The sequence below is a fragment of the Trachurus japonicus genome, chromosome 14, assembly GCF_045865225.1.
Source record: "Trachurus japonicus isolate A0001 chromosome 14, Traja_1.0".
In the NCBI taxonomy this organism is placed as follows: Eukaryota; Metazoa; Chordata; class Actinopteri; order Carangiformes; family Carangidae; genus Trachurus; species Trachurus japonicus.
The window spans coordinates 24,405,541-24,421,090 of NC_140920.1; the positions used below are offsets into that span (position 1 = coordinate 24,405,541).

Here is a 15,550-nt window from a genome sequence, read left to right on the forward strand (position 1 = left end):
CAGAAAAATACATTTCCAATTGAAAATAAAAGGCAAAGGGGAGGGAAAAAAATCCATAAACAATGACATTTCACTTGCAGCATTTCGTATTCTGTATGGGACGCGGCTGCATGTTGTGTTGCGTTGTGGTTTGGCTCAGCAGTGTGATGTCAGAGGGCAGGAAGACTGGCAGCTGTTGGATATGAGGGACTGGTGCCCTGGAACAGATTGGGTTCACTGGCCAGCATGAGGAAGGTGGTTGTGATCGACAAGCAGAATTGCATTTTGGGAGTAATTATAATCATGACATATGAATATGTTGTTGTAGGGTCCAGAAAACACAAGGCAGCACTTTTGACCTCTTCTCCTTATTGGTTGTTTACTTCAAATGTCAGGTTGTGTTACAGTTGATATCCATGAAATCATTGACTAAATACAATCTTCAGGTGTAGAGCCGGGTGAAACATTAATTCGGTATTGATATGATAATTGTGAGACACATCTGGGTTTTGGTAATCGTAATATGGTGATAAAATTGATTTTTTCCTGGACTGAAAAGCTAACTGCTCTGTCACAGCAGCGTGAAATAACCTCTCAACCAATGTCACCAAACACCAATCCCCAAAGAGCTGAAATCAGGTCTTCCATTACGTGCCTTTCAATGAATGGCAAATTAGATAGTCATACCTGACCAGTGAAAAAGAGCCCTACCTGTGCTGTCTTCATAAACCACCGTCAGCTTCCTCCATTTGAAGAAGGTGACTACATCCAGGATGGCCCTGGCGATGGCGGTGTACTCAGGAAACAGGTTGATGAAGAAGGTGTCTTTGTTGTCCACGGACGGGTGTTTCCAGCGGGTCTGGATGTGAGGGACTTCCAGGGCGTTGCAGATGGACTGGACAGCACTGACCGAGGAGCTGTGTGAAGGGCCGAACACCGCAACCACCCCGAGAGCCAGCTGGTCACACACTGGTGGCGGAGAGCAACGCAAAATTAGACAGTGGATGGTCACGGGTTTGTGAACCTGGTTCACTTCTCTGTAGAGGCAAACTGAGCTATAGGCTACATAAAAATGCACAATCAAATACACAGACTATACATAAAAGTATGAATAACTTTTTTTTCATGGCTCCAGCTTCTCAGATGTGAGGATTAACTGCTTTTTCCTTGTGCATATTTTAATAATTTCATCAAACATGCAGTGTGAGTATTTCTCACTATCTTCAGACAAGCAATTTATTGGGGAAATAATTAGCAGTTTAATCTATAATGAAAATAATTAGGAGTTGTAGCCTTTTGTAGGGGGAAAAAGAAGAAGTTTTAAATGAGTTAAAAGTAAAAGTAAAAATGCTGCTTAGTCATTTCTGTATTATTAACAATGGTCAAATGATATCAAGTATGATAAGATAATTTATATGTTAACTTTTATAACTGTGGAATTTACGGATTCAGCATTTTAATGGATAATTAAGCAAGGCTATGTTACTGGTTAACTTTTTGTTTATTATGCAGTTGTTAACAATATTAGAGCATGAACACATTCATGATTTCGGCAACAATAACATCTATGGAAACCTCTTAAGTCCCTTAAAGGCGTTACATTTAAAGGCGTTACATTTAATGAATTGTTTAGTTATATACAGCTATCTACGCATAAATAGTTTATGCGTATAATAATTTACAGTAGTCCTACCTGTCTACACTTAAAACTTTTGCAATGACGATATTATCATTCACTGTCCATTTACTCTACCTCCACCTACAGGGGAGGTAGAGTAAGTGGAGTCAACAAATATAGTACATTAACTGAGCTTAGATCTCTTACATTATAGTTTAAATGTTTTTGTACATGCTGTATAGGGGGACATATTATTGTGTGGTAATATAATTTCCTACCTCTCCTGGAAGCCTCAAAGCCGTCAAAGAGGTTGATCCTCTGAATGTCGTAGGTCAGGGTGGTGTTGGGCATCAGGGTCTTGTTGCGGTTTATGTTATTTACAGCAAACTTGAAGGCCAGCTCGTCCATACTCACTAGCTCACTTTCTCGGGTCTCAAAAATACCACCTGCACATGGAGATGAACAGTTAGTTAGAATCCAGAGAGGGTTTTAATAAAAAAAACACTGTAGCTTCAGCAGTCGCAGTGATAACAGATCTCAAATTGATGGATTCATTCTGTGCTCCTGTGTCGGCTGAGAAATTCTGCCATTTCTGTTTAACAGAAAGCCTTTCAAAGCCCATCACACAAACCTAATAAAGCAAGACAGTAACTCTGAGAGTGAGGTTGATTCATTGCTACAGGTCGGTAATGGTCAGTAATGATATGAGACGTCTTTTAACGAGTGCTTGCAGTAACATGCATGCACGTTGTAAACTATGGCTGAAAATACTACATAAAACTGGATATGAAAATTAGGAAAAAATAATTATGATGTTTCAGAGTAAAAACCTGAGTGCAAACAAAGAGAAGTTAATTCAGGACGTGTATTAAAATGCCCATGGAGATGAGTAAGAGCACTGTGAAAAATGTCTAAGAGCAATGAACAAATAATGGTGAAAATGGAAAATGTTTTAATTAGCAGATGTGTAATTATGTGACCCTGTTATTTGACTTTCAATCAGCAAATGGTTGTTGGACAAAAGTTCAAAAAGACACAAATGCTCGTAGTCATTCCAGCACAAAACAACTTCTGCTAATGAATTTGCTTTTATTTTATCAAAATAGGAAATTGCAGGAAAGCAGACAACCTGGCCTTGGAGAAACTGCTGAAGTGAACTCAGTTGAGGTTGTGGGTGTGGGTGTGGTTTTTCAATATTACAAGAACCAAGTTCTCATAAGTGGCACCTAATGGCTTCACTAATGGCCATTAAATAATTCAGCACTGCAAAAAAAAAAGCTATCGGTAAGAACAAATATGGTATTGTCAGATTTTTTTTTTTTTTTAAATCCCATTTTGGTGGTATATCATTTTTAATCAATTCAATTAAAAAAGATATCACTGAGCTACCACATCTGGAGTTTAAAACAATGAAGTTCTTTTATTAATAAGGTTGGACATAGAAAGGTTATCAAAGATAGAGTTGTTGATAAGCGATAAAGACATATTGCATACTAGAACCCCTTGAGTCTGTTATATGATTGACAGCACATAGAATAAACTGCAGTAGACAAAATGTACTTTTCCTATCATCCACAGAAGCCAGAGATGGCTATGACACAGGTAGGTCAACAGTAAGCTAGACAAGGTTGAAAACATCCATATATATTTATTGTATAAAGCAGCTTGCACAACCAAATGTTCTCTGCAGCCTGACTTAATGAGGGTCATTTCAGACAGTTCCTTTTATGCAAACCAAATTTCCTAGTGATAAACAAAGCAATAAATGCGTTATGTCCACAATAAAAGATAATATTTGTGTTTTCAATGCCTCCAGCTTCAATATTTTACGAGCAGAGAATTAATCTGGAATTCCCACAGAAGCATGCAAAATTAAGATGAATATAAAGAGCTGGACGATGAACAATCACAATGTTTTTTCCAAGGCATAAAGGAGTTTCTATACGCAATTATAGTATGTCAAACGGATCCAAAGGTATCCACTCCTCCACTGCTCTCCTCTCACTTTATCATCACACTGGAACCCAAGGCCCCACACCGTCGGTCACATGGACCAGCTGTCAGCGCGCTTTGAAGAAACAATGCCGTTCATACAGACTTCTGAAATTGCCCCCAAACTCTTCATCAATGTCCTGTCATCCGGCTGCAGAAGATGAGTGGACTCAAAGGCAGGATGAAATGGAAGTAGCATAATTGCTCATGTAGTGTGAAAGGGCACGAAATAAAAGGGCTTTCAGAGTTTTGTGGGGGTTCAAAACAGGCTTTTCTAAGATGAAGCAAATGACATTGGTCAGCACAAAAATAATAATAAAATGGACAAGTGATTGTCATTCTTGTTGTTACATAAAATGAGTCTCCTGAGTGTGACACATCATGTCATTGCTGCATTTTAGATATAATTCAAACTATTTGGCCTGTCTGTTGTATTATTTGCTTTCATAATAAAAGTGTTTCCTGTCTTTCTTTTGCAACAGCCACATTTGTTCACTCTCATTCTGGTTCCAGTCCAGATGTTTGCCATTAGTGAAGCATAAAGCAGCAAAAAGGAAGAGCACACACAGAAACTAATACTAAATAAACAATATATAATTATAACAAATGCCTTGCCATAAAAAAATGCTCACATGCAGACTGAGGTTATATTAATCTTGCAAAGACCTGTAGATGCACAATGTATAAATATAAGAGTATATAACTAAAACTTGTGTATGCTAAAACCATTTTTAAAGTATAATGTTATTCATGAAGAAAAAGTACATTTGCTTGCCAAACACGCTCTCATGTAATAGGGGAATAATATAGCCCATTAGATCAAAAATACAAGTACATTTGTGCCATTAATCAAAAGGCTGATATAGCTCAAAGTGTAGACTATATAAATGTATTCACTAGATCTGCACTGCTTTTACTGCCCATGGCCCCTGGGGTGAAACAGTGAGCTGTTTCAAGGTTTGTTTTGTATCTGGTGCTTTGTTGTACACGATTCCCATTTCCACACAATCACAGATCAATGAGCAGCCTTGTCATTTCAAACATGATTGGAACTGAATTATTGGGCCATCACAGCATGCAGGTATAATGGAGGAACTTAACTTGGTCCCGCTGTAGGACATTATAATATGGGAAATATGGGAGAAAGGACTGTTACACACTGAGCACCTGCTAGTCAAGTAATGTGCCGTAGCCTGAGGTGTCTTGTCAAGATGAGCAGAGGTCTGGTATGAACAACCTGATGTCTGACTGGGTTGCCAGCTGGGTTGACTTATCCACAAGGGTTTGGTTTTCTATGAGGAATTTGAATTTATTTGATCACTAAACACACCTGCTGCTAAATCCCTGCTAATGAAACAGCAGCCTATTGAGAACTACAGTATAAGAACTGTTGGTCTGTTAACATAAAAAATGTGATTTCTTCTGTAATTACTGTGATTACCAAGCAGGAGGAAAACACTACCATAAAACTCTATAGGCCTATGTGGTATAACAAATTGATGGCCAGCTTGCTGTAGTTTTAGAGCCTCACAGTGTAGTTTCCACCCACTGGAATTAAATAATAGGCATCAAAGGAGCTATTTGTATGTTTTTCCAGGCAACATTAGCATTAGCAGCTGTTTAGACTAAGCAGTACTACGAGAAATGTTGTAAGTTGAGCATCAAACTTTATTCATTCCTTCCAATGGTAACTTGTTTTGCTTCTATTTCTATCACTTCCTTTTCTTCTGCTTAAGTTAGCATGCTAACCAGCCATTCACTGTGGGAGTCACTGTAGGAGGTAGTGCTGATCAGAGAACGTATTATAACCTCTTAAACTTAATTGTCTGCGCAACAATGGCTGAGGTGGCTGGGGATACTGCTAAGTAAACAGCTGCTAATGCCAACGGGTTGCGTGAGGTCACCGTGACCTTGACCTTTGATCTTCAGGCACCAAATTCTGATCAGCTCATCCTTGAGTCCAAGTGAACATGTACCTGATGTAATGAAATTCTCTCCAGGCATCTCTGATACATCACGTTCACGAGAACGAGCAACCTAAACACATTCTGCCTCTGGTCACGGTCGTCTCCAGTGCAGAGGCATAAAAAAGCTGAAGAACAAATCTGAGCTTTGTGCGAACTCGTCACACAGACCTGATCAATCTCTTCAGCAACCCACTGGAGAGATAAAGATATCTGTTACTGTGTGTGCCCGTGCCTGTGTGTGCACACACATCATCCACCCTTCACTTAACTGTTTAATTACAAATAATTATGTTTTACATTTGTCATGCGTCATCCCCTCCTGCAGAGCAGCTTGAACTCCACTGTGTGCTGTGACTGCTGTAGACATAAAACTGGCATTTGACAAAAAAAAGGTGCTTTTTTTCTTTGCAAATGAATTAATGTACCTCGGAGCACTAAAAGCATTCATTTGGCTCCCAAATAATGAGGAATAATTTGCCTCAGGAACACACATCCATCTGGTCTACAAGACAGCATAAATGGCTGTTAAAACTTTCAGAGGACCCACAGGACTCCATAAAGGCCTTTTAACATGCGTCTGGGGTTTGCAGGTATTTTTGATCTGCATAAAATAGAAGCACACTCAGGATGCACAGAGGCTGCTTAGCGCTCAGGCTAGCTCATTATGGTCAAATTGAGGATGAGTGTAAATAAAAAATCTAAGTTCCTCCACTCGCCTCAGTGGTGATTAATATGTGTTATTTAACCCTTATTGAGGTTTTAAGGTTTATCTTCTTCTTTAGAGGCTTCAAAAGGGACCTGGAGGGTGTGATACAGAGAGGGGTACAAATATCAGCAGTCCAGGGGCCAACACAGGATATTACTGATTTGTATATTGATGATATGTACTACCAGATTCAACAGGTCCACCAAACTCAACCACCAAAAGTTTTTTAACGCTCTAATATGACCTCAAGTAACTGTAAGTGTCTCGTGGAATAGTACACCTAAGGCAGCGTGCATACCAGACCTGGGCCCTCATGGTGATAATAAACACTATACTGCTGTGGTTACTATATTATAATAACAATCATGTCTCGATTAGAATTAGGCACACAAACTACTTAGGGGGCATCGAGTGGCGCAGTAGGTTGAGCAGTCCCCCAGTTCGAATTCTGCATCGGGCGGCCCTTTGCTGCATGTCATCATCCTCTCTCTGCCTCCCCATTTCCTGTCTCTCTCAACTATACTATCCAATAAAGGCATAAAAAGCACAAAAATACTGCTAATGAAGAGATGGCAGTGTTGGGAACCACCTACTAACGTACTAGTCAAACAGTCCATTCACATTGCATTGCATGTCATTTTGTGTATTCGAGGAATAACCAGATGCCTCTTCAGAATTTCTGAGATTGAGCTGTAAGCATATTGGGCATTGACCTGCCCCATGATGCACTGCAGCTCTTCAAAACACACTGGCAGGATACTGATGTTACTCCACAGTACAATGACTGGCTGTACTGATATCTCTTAAATCACAGTACAAGATTCACAAACAGCCGTTGCTTTTAGAAACAGATGATAAATTGTACATCTCCACGGCTGTAGAGATACATTCTTGTCTGAAAAATGTTTAAAGCTTTAAAAAGTTAACATTAACAGTGGTAATAGTGAATCCCCAGTTATTCAGACAGTTGCGAAAGTCGTTTGGTTGCTATGTATGAAATGCATCCTGGGCTATTGGCTTCAGAGTGCAACAACAGCTTGGTAATGGCACACTAATTTGATCATTTAGTCAGCATTATGCAGTACTCATTGAGTATGTAGTTGGCTGCATGTGAGTGGGTGGTTCCAGACACAGCCAATGATTTTGGGTGAAAAGTGTTCAACATTTAACAAAATTGGTTGCCATGGTTACTATAGTTATACCGATGTTAACTTTGTTGAAGGCTCCTGAGTAAAACAAAACAACTTAACAAAGAGTTTCATGTGGGAATCGAACACTATTCTACAGTGTAAAAATAAATGGACTTGTGCTTATGTATATAGTGCTTTTCTCTCTGACTGAAAGCACTCACACTGTACAGTAGTAGTAGTTTTCACACACACATTCACACAGCGCTAGGCACAGCACGGGAAACTAACCATTCACACACATTCACACAGCACTAGGCACAGCACGGGAAACTAACCATTCACACACATTCATACAGTAGCCTACCCAATGCACACATCGAGGGTCAAGTGTGGGTTCAGTGTCTTGCCCAAGGACACTTTGACGTGTTGACTGGAGGAGCCTGAAATCGAACCAAATCCAAATCCAAATCCAATTTATTTATAGAGCACATTTAAAAACAACCAAGTTGACCAAAGTGCTTTACACAGAAAATAAAAACCTCCGACCTTCTAAAGGGAACAACCTGCTCTACCTCCTGAGCCACAGCCGCCCAAATCCCTGTGTTTCTATGGAGAAGCACTCTCTCTACACAGCACGTCACCGTATTTCTCCCTCTGCTCCTGTCATAATTACTATGGCAACTAGATGTCACCTAATTGTAAAATGTAACTATGGGTCATAATAAAAACTCATAGGCTCATTTTTACATAACAGTTTTGAAATTTCTGAAAAAAACCACAACAAAAATTTGATTTGCCAAAACTTGTCATTTTGCAAAAGACAACATGTGTTATTTGGACAGAGATTATTCTAATACCCTGGCTGGCCTAGCACAGTCTGGATACAGGATGTGTCTGGAGGGGACTTGGATATCCTGTGCTGTGTGTCTGATAGTGCTCTCTACCAGACGACCACAGACGATGATAATAAACTGATGCTTAGATGCTGTAATGGTACATGAGCATGCAGGGTTTTGTTCACACTTTGAACAGAAAGACTCTGAGTCATATTTTATTGAGCATTACATTTAAGAGGAGGGCAGTTACACCTCACACTGCCACTCAGAGGACCAGATCTGTCTAACAGCTGTGAAATATCACTGAGCATGACAAGTAAGAGAGTTGTTCTTTGTCTGGAAACTAACTGCCATCAGCGTCTCTCTGGGACAACAGGGATTGCTGCGCCGTGTTAATGCAGGTGTCAAACTGAATGATAAGGCATGTTACAACACCCTAGAAAAGAACAAAATGGAAATGTTTTGCTTTCAATAACAACTATGGAGACATATAAATGGGCAAAAAAGGTCGAAACGCTGTCAGAGATGTAGAAACAGAGGAGAGAACGAGATAGGGAGGGACAGACAGAAATAACTGACTGTGAAGTCCAAGGGAAACAAAAGGATTTAGAGATTTAGAGGAGTCTCTGTAAGTCATCAGTAGCAACTTAGCATTTCTGAAGAACAGGACTACTCTTTTTTCTTTCTTTTTTTTGTATTACCATTTGAGTAATAGCAAAAAAAAGGGGGGGAATTATTTTTACTTGTCATTTTCCATTTCTGCACTGGCTTTGTACCATGAAAGCAGTGTGTGTTACAGTTGCCATTATGCTGGCAAAAGAACACAGCTCCCTCTCAGGCTGAGTCTCTCCCAGGTTCCAAAGTCATTTATTCTTTTGCTCCCAAATCAGACAGACACAGGTGCCACCGAATCAGACAAAGAACGGGACGGATAGACGTGAGTGACTCTGTCTTCGCTCACCAAGCCTTAACTTAATCTGCACATCACAAGAAGAGCCCCACGAGATCGGGGGATCAATACGTACAAATGAATACCAATGTTATTCACGCTACTCCATGACACACACACCAAAGCTCCCTCTCGCAACCAGAAGTCCTGGGTTTCTGCCAGCACGATAAATGATACTGAGGCAGCCAATTCCACCGTGTATCTGTGCATCTTTGATAGAAGTGAGGCCAACTTTCCAAAACTCTCTCAATTTGGCTGCAGAACGATACATTCGTTTTACTAATGCCCTAAAGGTTGTTAGAGAGAAAGGAACTAATGAATGAAACTAAGCAGGTATACCTTTGTATATAAATCTATATATATAAATGAAGGTTACACCTCTATCTGGACATAAACAACTCAATTTAATCTTCTGATGTAGAGAGCTTAGCACATAATACATCCTAAATCTATAATTTCCATATTACTGAATTCAGCTTATTTATTATCTTGGGTGTGAGTATATTCATAAAATAGCGCATTTGAAATCTTTGGCTCTCCTCTGTAAGGCTGTGGTGGGCGTCTTGGGATATGATTTATGACATTAAATTACAGCATTTAGTGATGCAGCGGAAAACATTTACGGGTCAAAACACAAGCGTGAGCCCCTGGAGGAAATATGATCCTGTTAACTTGTGGGGCGGTTTCGCTTGTTATTTTCAGATTCCCCATAATAGAACACAGCGGGACTTAAACAGGAGTGGGCGGACGGGCTGGCTTCAGAGCAAAAAGGTGAAGTACACGTGGCTGTTCTGTCAATGTCAGACATAATGTTATACATTTATACTCCTGAGGAAAGTTGCACAGATTTTTTTATTGAAGTTCCACCTGCTTGTAATCAATGTGAGTCTATGATCAATAATTTAACACATTCTTCAGCAAATCTTTCATCTTTCATTGTTTTTCTGAGGCTTTTGGGGAGCACTGAGAACCTCAAGTGCACACAGCCAGTGTTGGAGCTCGCTCCTTCTCTTTTGCCAATAACTAAAAATGTATTGTTTGGAATTACGACGGCAAAGAAAGTAAATCTTGCGAGTGTGGACGTTGGCAAACACGCTTCGTCTGGAGAGGCTGAGAATTTATACTGAGGGAGGAGGAGGACGAGGTGTGTTTGATCAGATCTGGAACCCTGGGTTCCTACTAGGTTACTGTGTTTTGGCCAATATGAAGCATCTTGCTTTGTATTGCTCTTCCTTCTCCGCCCATTACATACAATATATACAGTTCTGTTCTATTGAAAGAAAAGCTGCTTTGCACTTAACTTAATTGACTCATGCTATTGTTATACCCTGGGATGTCCTCTTCTCCTTTTCTCTGATTAAACCAGCTCAAGCATGATGAAACCAAAGCAGCAACATCAGGAATATCGGAGGCTGAATTCCAGATTTAAAAATGATTAGACCAATCATCTTCCCAGGGGCAAATAAAACCAAATTTTTAATCACCCCACAATAAAAATGCACCCTACATTCATCCAGTAATGTGTCAGCAGCATGAGACCATTATGAGACTGAAGCCAATAAAAATGGTCTGAGTGTTCACTCACTGAGCAATTTTTAAGCACATCTCTGCCTCTGTTCATTTCTGCAATTATCTAGTCGGCCATTCATGTGGCAGCAGGACAATGAATAAACTCGTGCAGATACAGGTCAGAAGCTCAGAATGGAGAAAAAAAGAAATGTGGTCTCAGAGACTTTGGCCATGACATGATTGTTGGTGTCACACAGGCCGGTTTGAGTATTTTTAAAACTGCTGATCTCCTGGGATTTTCACACACAACAGTCTCCACAGTTTAGAGCCAAACACAGCTCTGCAGACAGAAACGTCAGAGAGGTCAGAGGAGAGAGACCGGACCGGCTGGAGCTGACAGAAAGACTGTGATAACTTCTCTCTCCAACTATACATGACATTTTGGAACTTGAGAGTGATGGGAAAACAACACCAGGTACCTCTGTCTTTCTTCTCCCGAGTTCAAACCCTCACCATCTTAACTGTGACAGCACTAGGATTAAGGAGAACATGGCAAATGAACCTGCAGAGTATTATCTTTACAATGATACCATGGACGCGAATGAGCTCTGAGGGATCCTGGAATAATAAATAGTCTAAAATAAAAAAGAAAGAAAAGAAAAGAAAAAAGAGCATTAAAATACACATTCAGAAATGAAGTGATCCTGAAGGTAACAAAGCAACACCTGGAGCCCCAGTCTGCAATGCTACATTATGATTTCACTCACAGCCTTAAACACACACACAGTCACACTCACTGATAGCGTCTATGTATGTAAATCTTGTGGAGTTTTGTGAATTTCGGGACCTGTGTTGTTAAAGGTCTGAGCTGAACCGTCAAAGCTGAACGGATCAGTCCTGAATGGTCCTGAATATCAATGTGTGACCCAGAGCTAAACTCCTGATCACAAAATCTCTGCATGTGCAACTGTGGACTTCACCAGATAAAGTGAACAAATACTATCCATGCTATATAAAAAAAGAGGGATCTAACAAGTGGGAAACATGTGGGAAAGAGCAAGATGTTATCCAGATACAGAAAATACTTCACTTTATCTAGTTCAGAGGTTTTGATGAAGAGACAGGATTTTCACTCATCACCAATAACATCAGCGTTGGTGTTCACTGTGTGTCGGCTGATGGGGGATGAGGAAACAGAAATACCAAGATGTGTTTGAGTTGAGAAAAAGCATTTTCGCCTTTGATGCTGAGACTCCATATTGACACGACAGTAATCAGTGGATACACAGTGATGTGTCTCTGTCATCTGCTGTATCCCCTCTGTAATCCATAGTAACAGTTTGTCAGGTTGACTGGTCACTAACTGCCAGACTTTAAGAATTAGAGTGCTCTTTAGGACTGCAAGCTTTAACATGCACCGTTTCCTGTTATCTAAAGCTATAGTGATAGAATCTGATAACAGATAACACCATCCATTTAATTTTAAATCCCCCCTCCCTCCCTTTACTGTACCTCCCCCTCGTTGCATGGATTGGTATATCATAAATAAGATATCTACCTTAATCCCATGCATTTTTCTAGTCTACTTAGTATCATCTATTTTCTGTTTAAACGGGATGCTTTAATGAAATTGGTTATGCCAGTTTTGAAGGGGTGCACTGTTTGTGCAGCTGTGTGGGCGATCAGGATTAAAATGACAGTGAAGTCACTGAAACTTTGATTATATGATGCAAATGTATGATTAGTCAAATCGATAACAACGTTTTTCATTTATTCCATTTAATTTAATTTGGGGATGGAGCAGAACAACTTGGTATGGCAGTCATAACCACCCCCCTCTTCAGATATGCATTTTATGTATTGTTTCCCACACTTTAGTTGGCTGACCTTCACTGTGCAGAGTGATGTATGAGCAGAGTGTGTGGTCCAGTGACTTCAAATGTCCAGCTCACATGCACTGAGAATTTGCACATGCCTGTATGTGTTCTGGGCTAAGGTGAGAGTTAACAAAAACTAAATGTGCTCAAGGTGTTTAAACAACAGGAAATGGATGAGAATTAACTGACAGTCAAGTATAAAAACTGGACTCATTGAATTAGGAGGCGCCTTGAGTCCTGCAGTTAAACATTTAATGCAAAACCTATTTGCATCTTTATAGATACAGGATTTTACACTAAAGGAGAAAGAAAAGCAGTTAACTAGAAACCATTTCCGACCCGTTTTATTATTAAAATATGTCTGGAGGGTGTATTATAGGATAGGATCATAATGCTTAAATCCTGATTTGTAAAATGCTGATACATTATTGATCATATGATTAATTGTTGAATTATACATGGTGCATGTTGATAAGTGTGGGCTACTGCAGGTTCATTATTCGATAAAAGCAACACTAACCCATACAAACCTCTTGGTTTCTGACATCTATCTCTAGATACATGAAATGTTGCTGATCCAGGATCAGTATTGCATGTGGCCTTCCCCTATGGATCTCCAAGTTATTACAGTAACAGGTGGTGCTCCTCCTGCCAATCCTTCATTTATTCACTCACATAGGTCCACATATTACTGTTCGCCTTAAAGCCTGAAAGTGAGAAGCTCCGATAATGAACACAGGCCGGAGCGCTCCGCTCAGCAGCCTCCTCCTGTCTAATCAAGTCCAGGTGAAGTTCCCTCACTCCTCTTAGCACCACCGCGCGGCCTATGACAGCGGCTCTGAGGATGATTACATCGCCCTCTCTGCCTGGATTACATCCATCCCAGTGATGGATAGGTCTCACAGTTTGTAGAGATCTGCTGCTGAAAAAAGCCTCCAACATGAATGTGTGGTGGAGGCCAGAGGAGCACACAGAGAGGAATCAATAATCAATTACACCTGCCCATGTGTGTAGGTGTGTGTAGCAATAAGGACAACACAGCTCTCTGTAATGTAACCTGTGATCAGATTGAAATTTGAATGATTAAAAAAAAAGACACTTTCAGAGATGAATACCGAGCCTCAGACAAACTCCCAGATGGCAAAGTGTAGTAAACAAGTTCCCAAGGAGATTTAGAGTCACACAGGCAACTTAATTAACAACATTAATTAACAAAGGTGAGTATTTTTATTATCAGCTCAGAGAGAAGACTCAACCTGGATCCAGCTCCAGTGATTTCAATTCACTCTTGTCTTTTTTTTTTATCAGGCAGACGTGACTGTGTGAGCTCAGTGTGGATGTGGATTTGTCCTTTGCTGCAGGTTATCTTTGACTCTGTGCTGCTGCCTGACAACCTCACTGACAGTGGAACCTCTCAGATAATAGAGGGAACAAGTGCTAATCCCATAATCACATAATGTGGGGCATACACAGCAAAAAGTACCACTGAACAGGGAATAAACAGAAACCACAGAGCAAAAAAGAGAAATTAAAAAAAAGAAAGTTGAAAAAGCAGACGGAAGGACAGGGTGTGGAGGGATGTAGTGATGGTGTGACTGACACACACACACGCACACACCTTCCATGTACAGTACCTGTGCCTCGGTCTCAGATGGGAACTCTCCAATGCACCAACTCAAACACAGACAGTGAAACACTGGCAGCGCCGCCGCCGTGCGTAAACAGCTGTTGCGCTTACCGATTCTGAGGACTTGTGCTGAGCTCAGACCGAGCTGCGCCGCGAGGAGGAGAAGCCAGAAGAAGAAAAGTCTCTTTCTTTCCTCCATAGTGCTCCAGACGAGGAACTCACCGCGAACACTGACACCATGACAGGGAGCTGCGACCTCCATCCAAGCGCAGGAACACCTGACGAGCCATGACAGCGCGCAAGTTGTTTTTTTTATTCCCAATAAGATCCTTTCAACTGTGCCATCACTTCGACTGTCCCCCCCCAAAAAAGAGCAAAATACAACAAAAGAAAAGGAAGATGTGGATCTATAAAAAAAAAAAAGATGAATCAAACTCTCCTGTGTGAAATCGATTCAAATCGCTTCTTCAAGATAAAAAACAAAAACAAAGAAAAAAACAGGCAGCAGCAGAAGAAGGAGGGAAAAAGTCAACCAGAGTGAACGCGTCCACTTTTACTACTAGTTCATGCGCCTCCGGGATGGCAGCAGATACAGGCTGAGTGAGAGCGGATTAGAGTCAAGAGAGACAAGGATTTAAAGACTTCCGGTAATCTTTTTCAAAATAAAAGCAATCTGAGCGCCAGCTTTCACCTGGGCACAGTGGGATATGGACTACATGACATTATGATGCTTTTTTGTTGTTGTTAATTATTACGGACTTGATCTATCTATCTATCTATCTATCTATCTATCTATCTATCTATCTATCTATCTATCTATCTATCTATCTATCTATCTATCTATCTATCTATTTGTTTATTTCGGGCATGTCAATTTAAATCATCATCATCACACTTCATCTTAGTTCAAACACATGGCCGAAAGGGAAAGCGGGAGAAGCAAAAGCTTATCTAGTCCCGCCCCCATTCTATCTATCTATCTATCTATCTATCTATCTATCTATCTATCTATCTATCTATCTATCTATCTATCTATCTATCTATCTATCTATCTATCTATCTATCTATCTATCTATCTATCTATCTATCTATCTATCTATCTATCTATCTATCTATCTATCTATCTATCTATCCATCCATCCATCCATCCATCCATCCATCCATCTGTCTGTCTCCACCACTATCTTGTGGCACTGAGGTGACACAATTACAGCTGCATATTACAGTATGTGTAGTCAAATGAACCATTTATCATATTAAATATAAATATATTTTTTAATGTGAAGCATTGTCTTTTTGGAGATGTTACCCAATCGAGGCACTCATGTTATAATTTCTCCTGATTGTAGGTCTGTTACCT

General features: G+C 40.2%; 1 protein-coding gene across 8 annotated transcripts in view; it reads right to left on the reverse strand.

Annotated features, from left to right (window-relative positions):
• Window positions 1-14,777, reverse strand: part of grik1a (glutamate receptor, ionotropic, kainate 1a) — a 36,184-nt gene extending 21,407 nt beyond the window's left edge. For 5 of the 8 annotated variants that reach the window (XM_085798460.1, XM_085798461.1, XM_085798463.1 and 2 more), the window contains exons 1-3: window positions 14,302-14,766; window positions 1,876-2,043; window positions 691-948 (exon numbers count right to left, since the gene is read on the reverse strand). In XM_085798460.1, the coding sequence (XP_085654586.1) occupies window positions 691-948; window positions 1,876-2,043; window positions 14,302-14,452 (577 nt within the window). In that variant the 5' untranslated portion in view covers window positions 14,453-14,766. Of the gene's footprint in view, window positions 1-690; window positions 949-1,875; window positions 2,044-14,301 lie in introns of all 8 variants that reach the window. The other 3 variants (XM_085798466.1, XM_085798465.1, XM_085798467.1) reach the window with 2 other exon arrangements.
• Window positions 14,778-15,550: the final 773 nt, after the last annotated feature.